General features: G+C 34.8%; 1 protein-coding gene across 5 annotated transcripts in view; it reads left to right on the top strand.

The window, feature by feature from the left end:
- MLF1 (myeloid leukemia factor 1) overlaps positions 1-20,980 on the top strand; it is a 38,008-nt gene extending 17,028 nt beyond the window's left edge. For 2 of the 5 annotated variants that reach the window (XM_030842418.2, XM_030842419.2), the window contains exons 2-8: positions 1,410-1,557; positions 10,811-10,888; positions 11,251-11,334; positions 12,429-12,557; positions 14,591-14,750; positions 16,331-16,469; positions 18,011-20,980. In XM_030842418.2, coding sequence (XP_030698278.2) covers positions 1,410-1,557; positions 10,811-10,888; positions 11,251-11,334; positions 12,429-12,557; positions 14,591-14,750; positions 16,331-16,469; positions 18,011-18,116 — 844 coding nt within the window. In that variant the 3' untranslated portion in view covers positions 18,117-20,980. The remainder of the gene's footprint in view (positions 1-1,409; positions 1,558-10,810; positions 10,889-11,250; positions 11,335-12,428; positions 12,558-14,590; positions 14,751-16,330; positions 16,470-18,010) is intronic. The other 3 variants (XM_060297612.1, XM_060297614.2, XM_060297613.1) reach the window with 3 other exon arrangements.
- Positions 20,981-21,185: the final 205 nt, after the last annotated feature.

Genomic DNA, 21,185 nt, shown 5'->3' with positions numbered 1-21,185 from the left:
TCTCAAAAACCTGCCCCTAAGCTCACTCATGTGGGCCTCCCCACAGGGCTGCCTCATAGTGTGGCAGCTGCTTCCTGCAGAGTGAGCCATCATGCTAAGAGAGCACACAAGCAGAAGCCACAGTCTTTTTAAAAACCTAACTTTGGAATTGACATCCCATCATTTATATTCTATTAGAAGCAAGTCTGTAAGTCCAGCCATACTTAAGGGGAGGAAGGGTTTACATGAGGGCATGAATACCAGGGAGTGGTGATCATTGGGGCCATCTTAGAAGCTGGGTACCACACATATAAATTAGTGAGTTCATTGGTTTATCAGAGACTAGATAATCAAGTTTATAATATACCTAACTGAAATTAAGTTCAATAATATTAGAACATTTTGTAAAAAAAAAAAAAACTACAAATAAATCTCCCATGTTAGAAGATGTAAAATAAAAATGGAAGCCTTTTAAATTTAAGACAGGAAATTTAGAAGGTACGGTAGAATAATCAACACAATTTACTCTTTTATACGATACTCCCCTCAGATTTCAGATTGTCCACTTCTGACTTTCTATTACAATTCTTCCCTTCATGTTTTAAATTCTACTTATTCCTCATCTTCTAAAAATAAAAGATGCTTATGGAGATACGTAAAATGTCATAGGAGTTGGAGTTAGTTAAAGATGAAAGGCAGAGGTAGAAAACTAAGTCAGAAATAAAATGTCCATGCAAAGGTCATAGTCTGATGAAAACTGAAGACCTAACAAAGGATCCTGGCTGTGTGGCTCAGTAAGCTGATGTTAAGAAAATGAAAAGGCAAGTCCAAGATTGGGGGAAAAGTATTTACAAGACATATATAATAAAAGCCTGATGTCTAGAATATATAAAGAACTCTTACAACTCCATAACATTCAGACAAAAAAAACCCTGTTTTTTAAAAAATAATGTTGTATCTTTTATGGTATTCATAACATAGCTATGGTTCTCAATGCTCATATTTAATAAATAAGAGTTAAAAAATAAACAAGCCAGCATTCTTTATTAGCTCTCACTAGAATGTATGTAGACTGCCCAAAGTGGCCTCTACCTAGTAGCAATATTTTTCAGTCCTTTTTTGCCATTTCCTTTAGTGCTGGCTTAAGCTACCTGAGATGTGTTACTTTGTGTTTATCAGTTTCATACAATGAGATAAATAAAGGTATATTTTTACTATTATACATAAGTGAATTATGGTAGGTAACAAACAGAACAGGTTTTGTATTCATGAATAGTGGGTCTTTATGAGATAATTCTATTCTCCTAAACTCTTCTTTTGTCTCTTTAACAAGCATATTAGCCCCAAATCATTCTTTGTAGTTTTAAGCTGCCTACTTATTATTTAAATTCCAACACTTACTCTTACATGATTATATGTATTTTCAACAGTGATTCTTTTATGGCACACCAAGAAAGTATGCGACAGATGATGAGAAATTTTTCTGAACCTTTTGGAAGAGACCTGTTCAGCATCTCTGATGGCAGAGGAAGAGCTCGTAACCATACGGGACATGAGGATGGAGAAAATTCCTTGACTGTAAGTTCTTTGTTTTAAAGTTAGTAAAGAAAAGTATTACAGAAGAATATATCTCTGACAATAGGATATGACTAATATTTATGTTATAGAAATAACTTATGTAAAAGGAGGGACCAGTTGGAAAGCTGAGTTCTTTAACAATGAATTGTTAATTGTATAGAATTCCACTGTGCTACTAAAACTTTTAGCACCATAAAGTTATATATTACAAGCCAAACTTAAAACATTGTTTTCCATATGTATATAGTTTTTTCCTCACCTCATCATTTACTCCCATGTCTTACATTAGAACAGGCAAGGAAATATCATTGCATACAACACTTTTTTTTCCCACTTTAAAATAAAAAATGATAGTATAATGCTTTATCTCTATTGGACCAGGAAAAACCAGTCTTCTGCATGGCTACCTTGGACCTTCAAAACTGAGATTAACTTTTAATTGTACTCAAAAGCCTTGCAAAACTACAATATATATTCAGAAGTCTTGTCTGAGAGCAAAACTAAAAGGTTACAAACATACTCAACTCAAAAAAAAAAAAAAACCAGGATATTTATATACCTTAAGTATCTTCTTTTCTGCTTATTTCTATTGCTTCTTCAGCCTCAGGAATGGCAGTTCTAGAACAACAAATCCACAGGAGTTTCTTTCTAAAAGATAAATCTCTGCAATAGAAATGTAGATATTTGGAACTCAGTAAACATTTTGAATTGGTCAGTTGGGAAACTTCCCGAATCTTCCAGGAAAACATTTTCGTATTTTCTATTTGCAGTGGTCTTAAATAGAGCAAAATGTTTCAAATGACTCCTAAGACGTTTGATGGATAACATTGCATTTGCCATTTAAATGAAAGTAATCTTCACCTTCTTTTTCACATACATATTATTCCAATATATATATTAATTACATTCCAGTTATTTTTTAAATTAGTTAATGTGGTATCATTATATATATTTTTTACTGTTAGGGCTATAAATTTCCATAAAAGTTGAAAATTAAGGTCAAAGGAAAAAATTGTCAAAGAGAGCAGAAAAATCAAATATGACATTCTGAAATTTTATCTTTCACATGAGCATTGAAGCATTTTATATATCTGCTATAACCACAGCAAAGAAAGAGTAGGGCTGTACATAGTGCTTTGTATTTACGTGCATAAATGAGCTACTCGTAGCCTTTGTAGAAAAAGAAGTGACAATTTTATTCCCTTGTAAGCATAGAAAGGAGATCTGTTTATAATTCAGCTATAAAGTTCTTATTAAGGATGCCTAAGCTGTAACTCTGCTGGTCATCCATTGGAAGTAGAAGTAAATGTTTCTTTCCTGGGTACTTGTGCTTAAAACATCTGAATGTTTAATGAGCTGGAATAAGAAATATATGTAACCAAATAGATAAATTTCTGTGAAACTGTAGCTTATACGATTCATAATTTAGAACTATTTGTATTTTAGCTTGCCTCATAGTTACCTTGCCAATGTGGCTTGAAATCAAGTTTTGGGGAACCAAAAACACCCACACAGCTGAAGTAATATGGTTGCATAAATGTGATGATTGAATAAGGAAAGTCAAGCAGGAAAACAACTCTGAATATAAAGGAAGGCCAAGAACAACATTTGAATGAAAAACTAAAATAGTTACTACCTTGTCTGGTTTATAGTGACATAAATTAACTTTTGTGTAAGATTGTTAATCATAGATGTAGGCTAAAGTCTGTAGCATTATCCAATAGAACATTCTGGATGATGCAAATGTTCTAAATCTGCCCTGTTCAGTGTGGTTAGCCACATATGGCTGTCGAGCACTTGAAATGTGCCTAGTGCTACTGAATTTTTAATTAAATTCTAATTATTTTAAAACTAATTTTAAATAGCCACACGTGGCTATTGGCTACCTTAATGGAGAGCATGATGAAATTCAAATAGACTGGAAAGCTTTTAGCTTTTTTTTAAACCAATGCTGAGTAAAGTACACTAATCACCTATATGTGAACCTATCGTCTTATGTTTTAATTTAATAAAAATCTCTTTAAACATTTTCCCAAGAAAAACTGCAGTACTCATCTACCTATTAAATAAAAAGTAAATGGTAATTTTTACTATATCAGATTTAGACAAAACCATTTCATAAAACTTTGAGTTTTATAACTTTTTATATAGTCAATACTGCTAGGTAGTATTTAGTTGCCTCTCCCATCTAAAATCAAGTAGTATACATTCTTCTTCAGTTACATTGTATTGTATCAACTGTCTTAGAAAGCTAACACCAGTGGGGTTTTTTCTTGTTCAAACTATGAAAACTCTTTGCCAACCAAGAGTACTGAGCACTGTCCTAGGGCAGTTGAAGGGCAGTAGTAATTTTTAAATACAGGAATTTCATCCAGTTTTACAAGGAACATTCAGCTTCTCTTTTAGCCAAAACACTTTTTCTTTCCCGGTACATTATAATTTGTACTGATGAGATATGGCTCACCTTTTTTTCCCTAGGGTGTGATACATTTGACATATTTATGTCTCAGTATGAAAGAGTTATGTAATAGCAAAACTAAATAAATTAATTAAAAGAAAACAAAAACAAACAAACAACAGTAGCAACAGAAGGCCTGTATCCTAACTTGACTTTTCTAAGTCAGTGTCTCATAACTAGATGTGAAAGTAGAAACAGAAGTTAGAAATTGACTGCAGAAGATGAAAAAGATGGCTACCTAGTTTGAAAAGAGCACAGTGAAGAAAACAGTAGACTTTCTGAGCATGCTGGCTGTTCTATTTGAACTTTTATTAACAGTTTACACAAACTTTTTATTCTCTTTTTATGAAGTTATAAATTTTAAAATGAGTATTTTGATTAAGTAGCGAGCCATATGCTGATGCTTTTAAGCATAGTGGATGAAAATTTATATTTCAAATAGACACTTGATAACTTTTTTCTTATTTTTGGCCCATTTCTTGACGTTTGTCATCTTTAACAGCCCTATTAGGAAGGAAAACAGAGACACCTACAGAAGTAGAAGAAGCATCAGCTTTGCCGTTTTCCTGTGTTTGTACTATTAGCAGTTTCTTCAGTTCATGATTTCTTTATTGGGATACTTTTAAGCCAGTTGTCCATTTTGAGAGGATTGGTTTGTTTAAAACTATAATTTAATCTGTAAATTTATTTAATTAGGCAGTTTATAATTCAAGATATGACATGTGACGATTTGACAATTAGATTGAGAGATGGTGCCAGAGTCAATGTAAAATCTGTTTTTCCTTTCAGTAAAAAGAAACAGAAAGAGGAATTTTACTGGTACATCAATACACTTTGGAGATTACTGTTCTACATATACAGTATAAGTATATATCAACTGATATAACTTATAAAATTGAATATAAACACAGTTTTCTCTAGTTTTTTGGTCATAACTTACACAGGGAGAAAATTATCACAGAATAATGGTAAAACTTTATATATCCCTTTTACCAAGAAATTCAAAATTTATTTTCAACATTTAAAACTTCCAAGTAATGAAATTTTTTAATTTGTATACGAATCTAAAAATTTATTTTCATTCATCTGTACCTATTGAGAAATATAATTTATGAACTATTAATTTTGATTATTCTATTATACTTAATGTTCTTTTTCCTATCGAAGACTCCAGATATCTTTAAATATCTATGTGTGATCCTTTCTGAAGTCCATATTACTTATTCCATAAATTAGTTCTTAGGAGGTATTCATTAAATTTTTGGCCGAATATCTCTACTAATTTTTTGAAATGTTATTAATTTAGATACTTTTGATTTTTAACAAGTTAAAGGAAAGATTAACTGATTTTTTAAAAAATATGGAATAGTTGAACAAAGGAAAGATGATATAATCTTAATCGTTGTACCTTATGTGTTAATTTTGGTGTGAATTTGCATTTCCTTTGAGAAATGTTTGTCTCAATCCATAGCAAATACTTTCTCTTTCAACTGCCTTTAACAAATACTAGAGTAGTCTTATTTAAAAGTGATATATGGTCTCTCTATTTGCCTGCCAGGATCCTGTCAGGCTCTACAATGAATAATAAGCAGATAACTTTAAAAATATATGTTGAATTCTTTTTGATTAAAAGGTTCTGTAATTTGGTTAGCTCTGAACTATGTGATTATGCAGTGCATTTCTCTCTTTTTCAGAGATTGTTATATAATAAATATCATAACCAAAATTAATTGGATTTTTTTTCTAGGTGATGAGTTCTCTTGTGCCTTTTGGCAGTTTTGGTAGTATGGTTCATATCATAAGACACAAACCATTTGAGCAATATTTTCTGACAAATATTTATTTTTCATTAACTCAAGCAAACTGAATTGGCATGCCCAATTTCATAATGGCTTTTTAGCATTTATTACTGAAAACTTGTGTCATGTGTTAAATTTATCTTAGAGTGTTTAGGCCTGTGTTTTGTGAAGTAAGTAATATCAACATAATAAAATCAGTTTTCCAAAAGAAAAAGTACATTTTAGTTGATGACTACTCACTTGATTTGCAAAAGGGATCCCCACAGTTGTGTTTAAAAGTTGGAAACTTCCCCAAGCTTATGAAGACTTTTCAAAAGGTGAAAAACCACCAAACTGTAGCTAGACAAGCACATCTGGAAAAGCTCAGATTGGCTGCTTTCTCTAGGACTCTATTGCCAATTCATTCATGCGTTTCCTTTCCCATGTTCAAGCATGGCTACTCTGCAACCAGCTTTTCTCCCACCCCTGTTTCTCCAGGCCTTTGGTCCTGTTTTCTGTGGCTCTAGCTTCTAACACATTAAAGGCAATCTGAGGAGTAACAGAAAATAGCATCACCTTGGAACATTTCCTATGGATGCACCTATGCTCTCATGAAAAAGTTTTTTTATTCTCTTGTGCTAGACTTCAGCCATTTCTCTCCTTAAAGTTTGACATATAACATTTGTCCTTCCTGACCAGAGTTTTTAGTGGGACAAGTGATGAAGGAAAAAAAAAAACAGCTATAGCACAGAGTTATCAGTAAAAATGATCAGGAAGTTCAGCATGCTGTGGGAGCACAGGCAGAAAAAAGCCTGTAGCCCAGACCTTTGGGGATGGTGGAGTGGAGGTCAACTAGAGAACACTTCCTGAACCTTAAGGATTAATAGGAGTTAGCCAGGAAAATCTGGGAGGGGAGAAGACGAGTGCTCAACACAGAGGAAACAGCATGTGCAGAAACCTAGAGGCTAGGGAGCCCAAAGATGTTTAGGGTCATTTGGCCCTAGGATGTGAGTTGGAGAGTGTGTATAGATGAGGATGGAGAGGTAACCAGGGGGACTTCTTTGGGCCCTGGTAAGGATTGTGGACATTATCTTAAGAGCAGGGGGAGCAATTGATGAATTTTCATCAAAACAGTAGTAGAATCAGGTTCTCATTTTTTTTTTTTTTTGCGGTACGCGGGCCTCTCACTGTTGCGGCCTCTCCCGTTGTGGAGCACAGGCTCCAGATGCGCAGGCTCAGTGGCCACGGCTCACGGGCCCAGCCGCTCCATGGCATGTGGGAACTTCCCGAACCGGGGCACAAACCCGTGTCCCCTGCATTGGCAGGCGGACTCTCAACCACTGCGCCACCAGGGAAGCCCCCAGGTTCTCATTTTTTAAAGATCATTCTGCCTGCAGGGAGGAGAGAGATTAGAAGGGATCACAGTGGAGACAGGGAGACTAGGAGGCTGATCAAGTATTCTGGGAAGTATTAGTGATAGCTTCTACTCAGGTAATAGCTGTGGTGATAAGGAGAAATAATCTCCTTTGAGAAAGAGTTAAATAGGTGAATGGATAGAACTTGTTGATAAATTGGGTTGATGGATCAGTAGAGAGGGAGAAGGAAAGTATTATGCTTATTTTTGTGGCATGAGGAATTAGGTAGATGGGAATGCCACTGAGCTAGGAACAGAGAGCATTGATGCAGTGCAGGTATGAGGGCAGGGGTGTTCAGAAAGGTCATTTCAATTCTGGGTGTTTTGCATTTGAGGCATCTGTGGGCTGTCCAGGTGGGATTTATCTGGTAAACAGTTGGATATATGGGTTTGAGCTGAGCTAATTAGTTAACTAATTAGAGATAATTAGTTCCTTCATTCAGCAAATATTTATTGAGCCCTCCTATGTGCCAGGAGTTGTTTTTAAAGTATTGGGAATTAGTAGTGGGTAAGACAGAGAATATAGCCCTGCCTTCACAGAGATTATTTTTACAGAGTGGGAAGACAGACAATAAACAACAAAATAATTTCAGATCGTCAAAGTACTCTGAAGGAGATGGAGTAATGATATAGTGACAGGTGGATGTGAGGCAGAGATTAGTTTAGACGGGTGGGCTTCTTAAGGAGGTGATACTTGAATGATTAGAAGAAACTATACTGAGAGTCAGGAGAAAACATTCTAGGCAGAGAAGAGCAGCTGTACAGAGTTCCTGAAGGCCTCAAAAGCCCACTGGAATCTCCGCTCTAATTTGTAGCTCCACTTTTTTGTCAAGGCGTTGGGCCACCCCATAGCAAGTACAGATACATCTTTTGATGGCTGATTTGATAGTGAATTGAGAAGAGACAGAATATACCCCAAACATTGGATCTTTTTCTCCTCCTCCTCCTCCTCTCCTTCCTTAGGCCAGCCCTTCTGTCTCTCTTGAATTGTTCTCTCTTATACAGCCTTGATTCTCAACCTAATGTTGAAGCAAAAAATTCACAACATTTCCTGAATTGTGTTGAATCTCTGAAATGCAGATTAATTCTATTGTAGTCCTTTGCATCCTAAAGATGTATCAGTAACTCCTAAACGTGTCATTGTTGTTCCCTACTGTGCTAAGTGCAGATTCTAAAAAGGAATTTGCTTTTTTCATCTATTTTCTGTTGTAACTAGCAATAAAAACCCAGTAGAAGGCAGAGACATAAACAGGCCTTTGATGATTCTTTACTGAGTCCCAGCTTGGCACAAAGCAAAAGAATATCCAGAAGGGCTGAAATACCAGCATTGAATAACAGTGCCTTACAGGATTCAAAACACTCCTCCTGCTTGAGCAGGGGAGTTCCTTGAACTAAACACTCCTTATAATAGTAGATGATGCTTTGGGTGACACACTAGAATATGTGCTTCACTTTTTGATTCCTGCTGATTGTTCCAGTGATAAAACTTAAAATCAATAGCAGATCTTTCTAGAGCAGAGTTTTGCAGCCTTGACACCACTACTTTCACGTTGGGCTGGATAATTCTTGTTCTGGGGAGCTGTCCTATACTTTGTAGGATGTTTAGCAGAATCCCTTGCCTCTACCGCTAGATGCCAGTCATATACCCTCCCCAGCTGTGACAAACAAAAATGAGTATAATTATTGCCAAATGTCCCCCTGGGATCAAAATCACTCCTGGCTAAGAAACTACTGTTCTGGAGGAATTCTTAACTGTTCTTCTAAAGGAGCATACCTCTGGAGGCATCAGGCTCCCCAGCTTCAAACTATACTACAAAGCTACAATAATCAAGATAGTATGGTACTGGCACAAAAACAGAAATATAGATCAATGGTACAGGATAGAAAGCCCAGAGGTAAACCCATGCACATATGGTCACCTAATTTATGACAAAGAAGGCAAGAACATACAAAGGAGAAAAGACAGTCTCTTCAATAAGTGGTGCTGGGAAAACTGGACAGCTACATGTAAAAGAATGAAATTAGAACATTCCCTAACACCATACACAAAAATAAACTTCAAATGGATTAAAGACCTAAATGTAAGACCAAACACTATAAAACTCTCAGAGGAAAACTTAGGAAAACACAAACCATATATGTGGTTTGACATAAACCACAGCAAGGTCTCTTCTGACCCACCTCCTAGAGTAATGAAAATAAAAACAAAAATAAACAAATGGTACCTAATTAAACGTAAAAGCTTTTGCACAGCAAAGGAAACCATAAACAAGACCAAAAGACAACCCTCAGAATGGGAGAAAATATTTGCAAATGAAACAACAAAGGATTAATCTCCAAAATATACAAACAGCTCATGGAACTCCATATCAAAAAACAAACAATCCAATTAAAAAATGGGCAGAAGACCTAAATAGACATTTCACCAAAGAAGACATACAGATGGCCAAGAGGCACATGAAAAGTTGCTCAACATCACCTAATTATTAGAGAAATGCAAATCAAAACTGCAATGAGGTATCACCTCACACTGATCAGAATAGCCATTATCAAAAAATCTAGAAACAATAAATGCTAGAAAGGGTGTGGTGAAAAGGGAACCCTCCTGCACTGTTGGTGGGAATGTAAATTGATACAACCACTATGGAGAACAGTATGGAGGTTCCTTAAAAAACTAAAAATAGATCTCTCATATGACCCAGCAATCCCACTACTGGGCATATACCCTGAGAAAACCATAATTCAAAAAGAGACATGTACCACAACGTTCATTGCAGTACTATTTACAATAGCCAGTACATGGAAGCAACCTAAACGTCCATCGATAGGTGAATGGATAAAGAAGATGTGGCACATATATACAATGGAATATTACTCAGCCATAAAAAGAAACAAAATTGAGTTACTTGTAGTGAGGTGGATGGACCTAGAGTCTGTCATACAGAGTGAAGTCACAAAGAGAAAAACAAATACCGTATGCTAACACATATATATGGAATCTAAAAAAAAAAAAAATAGTACTGATGAACCTAGTGGCAGGGCAGGAATAAAGACATAGACATAGAGAATGGACTTGAGGACACGAGGTGGGAGGGGGAAGCTGGAGCGAAGTGAGAGTAGCATCGACATTTGTACACTACCAAATGTAAAATACATAGGTAGTGCGAAGCAGCAGCATAGCAAAGGGAGATAAGCTCAGTGCTTTGCAATGACCTAGAGGGGTGGGATAGGGAGGGTGGGAGGGAAGCTCAAGAGGGAGGGGTATGGGGATATATGTATGCATGTGGCTGATTCGCTTTGTTGTGCAGCAGAAACTAACACAGTATTGTGAAACAATTATACTCCAATAAAGGTCTATTAAAATAAATAAATTACTTAAATAAATAAAGGAGCATACCTCATGCTTCAAGTGTATGCCCTACTGAGCTGGCAGTGGTGGGCAGCAAATCCAAGGACTGTTAGTGGAATCAACCTATATCACTTGGGTCCAAGTCTGATGGAAAGGAGGACTGATTACTCCAGAGGCAGCTTCTATCACCCATGTTGGACTGCTGGAAGGAACACTGTCATCTTATACTTGGGTTTTATTTATTTGCCTGGTAGGATATCCAGAAGGAAGAAGGAAAAATTGGAAGACTAGTCTATGCTAGAGCTGTCCCACAGCCAAGGATACACCACTCAGTATTTAAATTTTAACCAGATTATGTTATGAGCAAGTTGAATTTTATGTGTGTGTGTATTTATATGTTCTTGCATGTATATATGTGTGGATATATACACATGTATGTATGCATGTATTTATAGTGTTACAACTCCCTAACCATTTGTATGTTGGCTGTTTAGGATTTTGTGTATGCTTCAAATTCTTCTTTAACAAATCACTTTCATTATATAGTCCTTAAATTATCTTTGCCTGGTCGATCACTGCATGAGACCCCACAGCAAAAATCAAAAAAAAAAAATTTCAGCTGTTTTGGGAATGTTGATTTTGCTTCCTTTGTGTTGTGCTTATAGTTAATAACATACTTCCTAATATCCTATAGCATACAGATGTCAACCCTTTTCAGGCAATGGACCGAATGATGTTAAATATGCGAAACAGCATGCAGGAATTACAAAGAAACTTTGTAAGTACTAAAGGACTGATGAGAATGTTATTTTCAGTTATTGGTATCCTATATTATAGTGGCTTTCAACCTTTTTCTAACCATGGTCCACAGTGATTGAAAAATATATCTTACATCATGACAGTACTTGTGTACTGTATATATTTTACACCTGAAATAAAAATTTCATGAGAAAATAATCATACTGTTTACAGCATGTGCTGATATTTTCTATTTTACTTCATATTTTAAAAATCCTGGTCACAGCCTACCAAAATGATCTCAGAACCTGCAAGTTTGAAAAGCAGCGTTAATTAAACTTTCAAAATAAAAACATTCAACTTCAAAAACATTTATTCTGATGAAGATCACTATTGTAAATGAATGTTTTATATGAATTTAGATTTTTTTATTATGTATAACTTGTCTACTTAAAAAGATTTATAGCATCTAAGAAATTAAGTTTTAGTGTTAAAAAATAACTCTGAAAATAGAAATTTCAGGAATGATGTTTAGGCACTGGATTAGATTCATACAGTCCAAACACTTATAAACTAGTACTAATACTCTTACTTTTCTACTCATGATATTAATCAAAATAACTTGATTCAGTATGAAGACCACCCATATTATTTTAGTCATCCAGTTTGAAATCTAAGGATCATTTCAGAATGTCCAAATCTAGGACATTATTAATGATTTTAGAAATGTAGCAGTTGGTACCCACAGAAGGTATAAAACTTCTTGGCATATGGCTAATTGGCTCAACATTGGCAAAATTGCACACAAAAGTCAACCACTGACTGTAAAAGTATTACATGCTTCAGGGCACGGCATCTATAAATTTAAGCCACAAGTCTTTGACCTCAAAGATTTGAGGATTTCTGAATGAATCACTTGTCATTTATTATTCCTTACAAGGAGAGTGTGAATTGGTACCTAAAATGGAAGGAGGTTAGGGCCTTCATGGGGGTACCATTTGGACATCATACTGATCATATATACTATCTTTAGTAGAACTTCTAGCTAGTGTTGTTACTTTATTTGAATCCTCTGACATTATTTCTTCGTATTTGACTGAACTCACTGGATTTACAATTTATATGTACCTCTAGGGTAACCTTTCAACGGATCCAAATGGACATTCGTTTAGTTCTTCCTCGGTTATGACTTATTCCAAAGTAGGAGATGAACCACCAAAGGTTTTCCAGGCCTCAACTCAAACCCGCAGGGCTCCAGGAGGAGTAAGTATTTTCTTGGAACTTTATAAAGTTGTGGAATCATAGATCACCTATATCAAATTTTAACTATTAAAATTTGACCTGGTACTGGTCAGGGGAAGGGATGGGGGGAGAAAACACAGGTCAGTGTGAAAAGCAATAAAACTAACTGTATTTATGTATTTATTTTGAGGCATTCTTTGTCTCCCCCACCTACCTCCATCCCTGCCCCAGGTGCCTTTTTTCATGTTAATATCCATGGATGTTTATTAGCTTTACATGTTGACAAAGTAAGTAGACACTATAAGAAGTCTTTGTTTCATGAAATAAATGTCTACTTTTAGTTTCTATTTGAAGTAGATGAATTTTTTAACTCATAAAATATTTCAAGTATACAGAAAGGACATAGAGAATAATATAATATAAGTAACCCATACTCCTTCAATCCAGTTTAGTCAAATCATTAACACTTTTCTCTATTTAAGTTGTCTCTTGTTTTGCTTCCTTTTTAAGCAAAGATGTTACAGATTCAGTTAAAGCTTCCAATATACTCCTCCCTCCTCCTCCTTTTCCCTTTCTCCGTCCCCCAAAGACAACCATTTTCTTATACAGGCATACCTCGTTTTATTGGGCTTCACTTTATTGCACTTCACAGATAAATTGTGTTTTTAACAAACTAAAGGTTTGTGGCAACCCTGTGTTGTCAGATGATAGCAATTTTTAGCAATACAGTGTTATTAAATTAAGGTATGTACATTGCATTTTTAGACATAATGCTACTGCACACTTAATAACTACAGTATAGTGTAAACATAACTTTTATGTGTACTGAGAAACCAAAAGAATCATGTGACTCACTTTATTGCAATATTCCCTTCATTGTGGTGGTCCAGAACAGATCCCGCAGTATCTCTAAGGTATGCCTGTACCTGGAATTTATCATTTTCATGCATGCTTTTATAATTTTATTACTTATGTATGCTTCATATACAATACAGTGAATTATTTTACAGGTTTCTAAACTTTGTATAAATGGTTTCATACTGTACGTGTCCTCTGCAGCTTGACTTTGCTCAGTAATTGCTTCTGAGATTTATTCAAGTTGATATGTGTAGCTCTGGTTTCTTATTTTAACTTCTATATAAATGTCTAAAATATGAATATACCACAGTTTGTTTTGTTTTGTTTTGTTTTGTTTGCGGTACGCGGGCCTCTCACTGTTGTGGCCTCTCCTGTTGCGGACCGGCTCCGGACGCGCAGGCTCAGCGGCCATGGCTCACGGGCCTAGCCGCTCCGCGGCATGTGGGATCCTCCCGGATCGGGGCACGAACCCGTTTCCCCTGCATCAGCAGGCGGACTCCCAACGACTGCGCCACCAGGGAAGCCCTATACCACAGTTTTTTAATCTATTTTTCTATTGATAGATATTTAGGTGTTTATAATTTTTCACCTATTCATCTTTATACCTGTCTCCTCGTGCAAAAGGGCTAGGAATGCTATTGTTGGATCGGAGGAGATGTGTGTCTTCATCCTTACCTAGAAATCACCAAGTTATTATCACACAGTGATTGAGACAATTAGCTCCCACAGACTTTGGTATGAGTTCCCATTTCTCCACTTCCTTGTTAGTACTTATAGTAAAGAAAATTTGGGTTTGCCTGTCTAATGGGTGACTTAAATGAAAATAGAATATATAAGTCATTTCACGAGTGCTGAATAATTAGTTGCCCTTTCTTGTAGGAATGCTAGTATGTACTCCCATCTATTAATTGTCAAGGACAGTGTTGAAGGCACTAAGTTTAATATAATTAAGTTATTCTTTGTTTTAATAATTATATTCGTTCTGTTTGTCCTAGACATTTTAATTGTAAGCAGTTCAGGAAATATCAGAGAACTATTACCATAATTTTACTACAAGTTGGTAGTGGAACTGAGTACCCATTATTTTTAGAGCAGTAGATTTATATTCTTACCTCTATAGGTAAACAGGTTCTGAGGAGTTTATAGTCTATATTTATTTAAATAATAACTAATTTTTATTTTCATCATTTTCACAGGTAAAGGAAACTAGGAGAGCACTGAGAGATTCTGAGAGTGGACTAGAAAAAATGGCTGTTGGTCATCACCTCCATGACCGAGCTCATGTCATTAAAAAGTCAAAGAACAAGAAGACTGGAGATGAAGAGGTCAATCAAGAGTTCATCAATATGAATGAAAGTAAGTTATCAGAGAAAATAGCATTCTTCCTCTCAAAGTTAAAATAGCAGCTGTACCCATAGAACTTGGTGAATATTTTTTATAGAAACATTTTATATGATGTTGTTTCAGACAGTTTATGAATTGTAAATGTAGAGAATACGTTATCAAAGTAGTAATAAAATTGTGGTTTCAGTGTTTCATTGTAGATCTGTTTTTTATAGTGATTTTTGTTAATGTTGAGTATCATTTATTTTTTTTATACTTGGAAAATGGAATCTTTTGAATTGTTTTTTAGTAAGACTATCAGTAGGAAATCGAGTTTTTATTTATTTCTGATATCAAAGAAGTACATTCGAAAAGTATAAAAAAGTATAAAGGAAATTAAAATTATTTATAACTCCAACCCCAAATAACTACTATTAACGTTTTAGTGTATTTCTTCCTAATAGTTTTATGTATTGATATATATAAACATACAATCACACATACTGTTTTTCAAAATTTGTATTTTACTATCTATATAGTTTATATTGTGCTTATTTTAATTCCCCACTATAATTGTGAACAGTCACCTATGATGTTACTTTTCAGAAACATCCTAGATGGTTAGCTAAAAGTTTTATCATGAATTGGCCATAATTTATTTCAACTATTCTGTATTGTGGGGCACTTAGGCTTTTGTATAGATAAGATTTAAATTTCTGGTGTTGTCAGATAATAAATCACATATATATCAAGCAAATCTTTCCACTTCTTAGATTTTATATTCATTCTTCAACTCATTTAAGACTTCCTAACTTTTTTCATTATAGTTTTTAAGCTGTATTCATTTCCTGTTTTTAGAAAGTATTTTGAATAAAAATGTTTTATCATAGTAAAGGGTTTAAATTATATGATTTTAGAAAAAGAAATTCTCTTGGAGCTGGATAAAATTATTCTTATGCAATGAGATGGAAGCCACAACATCTTAACCTCTCTTTAATTTTAACCTTTGTAATTTGGCCATATTTAAATATATACAGAGTACTTCACAATAATGAACATACTGAAGAAAATTTTAGTAAAGTAACACATTATTATAAAGGCAATCTGAAAGAACACATATTATCATTTACTTATTGTTATTATAGAATTTAGATTACCTACTTCATAACAACATGAACTGTCAGATGAGTAACCTGTCTCAGGAAATTGAAAAAGAAGCTTGTGAGGCCAAAGTGAGGACAGGAAGTGCTAGGCACAGGAGGAGTGTCCTCCCAGTAAGAGGAAGAGTAGCATCACCATGAGATGACCCGGGAAGAAAGCCTGTTAGTGTCGCTGGGTCATGGGGTCCATTGGATAAGTAATGTGATATCCAGGCAGGTGTGTGAAAAACCAGATCATCCATAAGCAAATTATCAACAGGAATAGGAGAGGAACAAAGAGAAAAGGAAATACTACTCTGAGTCCAAGACCTTTTTATTTGAAGCAGTTTCCTGCTTCTACTTTAAGGTTAGGCTGATGGAAACACCAGGCTAGAGTGAAATGTGTGGGGAGCAAGGCAATTACTGACAGCTGATACCTTAATACTTACCACTTTATTTTGATATTGGATGTAGGTGATGCTCATGCTTTTGATGATGAGTGGCAAAATGAGGTTCTGAAGTACCAACCAAGGGGACAATGGCACAATCTAGAAAACTCTAGGATGCGAAACATTGGTCATGAGAATTCAGGATCCCGAGAACTTAAAAGAAGGTAAAAGTTATTTCTAAACTAAGCTGTGTTTTTTAAAGACAATTTAGAAGAGAAGTTATGTAATTTTACCTCTGTTATCGGGAAGTTTTGATTAACATCCAAGTTGTTTGTATCAATAATATCTTTTGTGAAAGATGTAATAACTTTATATTATTTCTGAGTATTCCAACACAAATTTAAATTTGTATCTGAAAACCAATAGTATTTTAGGATTATATGACTAGTACCTTACTAGCAAATTATGCTTTAGACAATGGGGCTAAAATCCTCCTAAGGTAGAGCAATATACTATAATGCAGTTATTCTTGTGAAACAGATTTTCATCTGGATAGAGTAGGAGTCATACATTTTGTACCAGGTAAAGATACTGGTGTTTAGGGATATGGTAAGGAGAGAGGAACTGTAGCTAAAAGGCTGAACAAAACTTCCCTAACAAGTCAAAATTGAGCATTTAATGGTAAAAAGATTTTTAGACCCTTGTATAATATGTAACAGTATCTGTATTAGATATCAAATATTTTGGAAGAGTTTTGCAAAAACTTTAGCCTCCTTTGGAATTACCATTTGGAATAGCTGCGAAATATGAACGTGCTAATACCACACTTTTATAGAGATTATAGAAATTTTGACACATTTAGTATATATCCTAGAGTTACAATTTTATTTGATACTCTGGGGGAACAATTGAAAACACTACCTAAATCCTATTGAAAATTAGACTCGAGAGAGAGAGGGCTCAGCAGGCCTGAAAACAGAAATCTGTTCTAGGCTCTAAGAGAGTGGAGAATTGCTGCAGAAGGTGGAAGCCTTCCCAGAACCAGCGGTCGACAAGTGGGTACCAAGTAAATTAGAAGACTTGTGCAGAATTTCATGTGCTAGCATCTTTTATTTTAAAATACTTGTTTAGGAATTTAGAGCCCCAATGTTTTCTTTAGAAATCTTGCTCTCATATTAATTTTAGATAGTATTTGTCTCACTTTGAAAAGCTTATTGATAAAAACCTAACAGTGCTAAGTTTGACTATGAAATCCAGGTCCCAGTTAGAGAAAAGCATGCTCTTTATAGATGATCTATAAATTTATGGCCTATCAGTGGCATTTTCTGTAAACCAGCACTGTCCAATAGAACTTTCTGAAATGATTTTTTGCAATGACGAAAATGTTATGCATCTGTACTGTCCAATATGGTAGCCAGTAGCCCCACGTGGCTATTGAATCACACTTGAAATGTAAACAATGCAGCTGAGGAACTGAATTTTTAATTTTTATTTTATTTTAATTAATTTAAATGTAAACGATGTGGCTAGTGGCTACCATGTTGGACAGCATGGTTCAACGGTAAACAGTTAAATCTATCTCAGGAAAGCAGCTGTTGCTTTCTTAAATGTTAAGTGAAATAGTATGCCATATGTTTTTCAAAGCTATTAAGGAACCTTTAAGATAAAACTCACCTTAAATTACAGTGGTCTGTATCATGTTTGTATTGATTTTTTTAATGACCATTTAAAAAATGGTATTAATGTTCACATGTATATTTCTCAGGGAGAAACTGCATCAAAGTCCAGCCATTGAACGTGGAAGAAGATCAAATGTTTATGTGGATAAACTCAACATCAAAGGATCACCTATGAAAATCAACAAAAAATAAATAGCATTACACTTGATTTGTTTAGTTTTGGTTGTTTGAACAGAGAAAGTAATGGTGCTGAGTAATACACCTAAGACCAATTGCTTGTTATTAAATCAATACTGTGTTCTTAGCAACTTTCTTCTGAATTTTCTTGGAAGTGCTAGCTTTATATTGTCCCTACTTTAGGAATAAAACTTTAATGTTCAATAGTGCAAGCTGTTAAACATTCTATGACACTCTTTAAAACATAACACATGCTGATTTTGCTTTCACAATTATTTTCCTATTGGCTATGTATTCCCCTATACATTCAAGATTGAATGTACAGCTAGCTGTTCTATCATATAAAATTAGTTAAAAGAATAAACTGTAAAAAAAATAGTCTCAATTTTTACTAACACTATAATAGGGTGATGTTTACAAAGGTTAAAATTATTTAGCTCAAATTTTATAATGTGTTATGTAGCCAGCTAGCTTAAATAATTTTTTTTTTTTTTGCTGTATGCGGGCCTCTCACTGTTGTGGCCTCTCCCGTTGCGGAGCACAGGCTCCGGACGCGCAGGCTCAGCAGCCATGGCTCACGGGCCCAGCTGCTTCGCCGCATGTGGGATCTTCCTGGACCGGGGCACAAACCCGTGTCCCCTGCATCGGCAGGCAGACTCTCAACCACTGTGCCACCAGGGAAGCCCAAGAATTTTTTAAAATAAAGCAAAACTATACTAGTACTCTTTTACAAAAAATTAGTTATTGTTTTGATAAAGAACATAAAGAATAATCAAATAGTTCCTTTTCAAAGAGATTTTAAATTGTTAATATACATGAATTTTCTTATCGTTTCTTTATACAGTGTATTCTTTTTTTGTTCTGTGTTACATTTTCAACATTCGACAGACTTTATATTGACCTTTCTCTTTAACATCTTAAGGTAGCATATTTCTGTTCTTCTTTCTCACAGACAGCTTAATCTATCTCCACGGTTAACATTCTAAAGTTGCAGTGTCCTTGGAGAAACTCTGCTCGGCCTTTTTGTGACATTTAGAAAAATGCATTTGGTATTCTGCAAACCTGAATGATTGATTGTCTCAAAATTTCTTAGACAGGTGAAGTGTGTTTGAGCAAGGTACTTAATAATTCAATTGTTCCCTTTTTAAGTATACTATTTAAAAATTCAGCTCTTGGGTTTTTTTCATTCTAGAATGCGAGCATTAATCTGTTTTTATAAAGTTAGGCATGAAGTTTGTGAGAATATATAATCTTAACTTTTAAGTTTTTGTTGTTTCAAGGGGGGGAAAAACAGAATCGATTATCACTCTATATAATCCTAATATCTTCCCTTTTAAATTTTGGAAGTAGAATTGTGTGATTGTGCTTATACTCATCTAATTTTCTATATCATATCCTGTTAATTTTACTAGTCAGTGTTTCATGCCTTTAATTAGTCACTAAAATAAGATGCATATGTGTCAATTCATTTTTATAATGGAAAGCAATTGAGCAAGTATTAAAGATGTTAAAATTTTCCTCTTATGGATAATTTAGTATACTAATAACATACTATTACATACTGGGAAGTTATCATAAGGCATCCATTTGAAATAACACTTCTGCATAAATTCCCTAGACAGAGCAAAATCCCGGTAGACACTGTAATTATTCTCCTTTTGCCTAAATTATTACACTGAAGTTAACTTGAATCATTATATTCAAATATGAAAACACATTTTAATAAATAATTGTACTTAAAACAGTATAACTTCTATGCATCATATAACAGAGAATTCATAGATGCTTTTTTCATCTCAATTTGTTTACTGTAGAAATCAAATTAAAATTGAATTAGATATATATTTCCTCCTATGCCACAGTGCTTCCTAAGGGGCCACTTACAAAATATGTGACATCTGGAGATTAAGTGTTAATTCTTTATGTTCACACGATGCTGAAATTAACTTTTTTCAGATTTTATTTTTATCTTCATTCTGAAGTCAACTAGTATAAAAAAGAAGGCTCGCCATAGCTTGTAGTTCACATGTTATTTTTTCTTTATTGACAACCACTGATCTTTCTGGAACGCTGGGTCCTTGGGGAATGTAAGGATATTAACTATTTTGTGAATGTGGCCTTGACAATAAGTCCAAGTTGAAAACTTAGGCTCCTTGCTACTTTAGTGATTTTCCTGGTAACTTTCAGTCTCAGTGATAGGTTTTCATTATTTATCTTTAGGACTTCGTTATCTTTTATTGTTACAGGGCAGTGGCAGGAGCACATTGGTATCAGATGGTGCCCTACGTGTGGCAATGTGATGGTGTTTGGAGGTGGGGCCTTTGGGAGGTGATTAGGTTATGAGAGTGGAGCCCTCATGAATGGGATTAATGCCTTTGTAAAAGGGACCCTAGAGAGCTCCTCCACTCTTTCTGCCTTGTGCCCACACAGTGAGAAGTTGGCTGCCTATGAACCAGGATGTGGGACACACCAGACACTGAATCTCCTGGAACCTTGATCTTGATCCCACCTTGCAGATCTATGAGAAATAAATTTCTGTTGTTTACAAGTCACCCCATCTATGGTATTTTTGTTATAGCTGCCTGAATGGACTAAGGCAATGGTCTTAGGCTAGTCGGGCTCGGGCAATTTGGAGATTCTACTGATGTTTGACCTAGACCCTTACTGCAGTGAATCAGGACCTTCACTGAATTGATCTTTATTCTTATAAAGATAAGATATAAAAGTTATAACATATACCTGGCAAAGTTGTAGCAAAGTTATAAAATGACTATGAATTAATAGAATGTGTAACTGCTTTGAATGATATAATGTATGTGTATTTTGCCACTTTAAAACCTAACAGAAGTAATCTATAATGTATACCCATATAAAAATTTAGCTAGACAGTTCTTGGCCTTTTGTCCTCTAGTTTCCTCTGTGGAGAAAACAAGTTTATTACTTTGGTTAAAAGTGGTGATTAATAAAAATAATTAAGAATATACTTGGTATAATAATTACAGAAAAATATGAATATATATATACACACAGAGAGGACAATGAGTATGAATTTTTACTTCAGGAAACTTAGTTTGTTAAAGTGGT

The sequence above is a fragment of the Globicephala melas genome, chromosome 4, assembly GCF_963455315.2.
Source record: "Globicephala melas chromosome 4, mGloMel1.2, whole genome shotgun sequence".
NCBI lineage: Eukaryota > Metazoa > Chordata > Mammalia > Artiodactyla > Delphinidae > Globicephala > Globicephala melas.
This window is presented reverse-complemented; position numbering and strand designations above follow the sequence as displayed.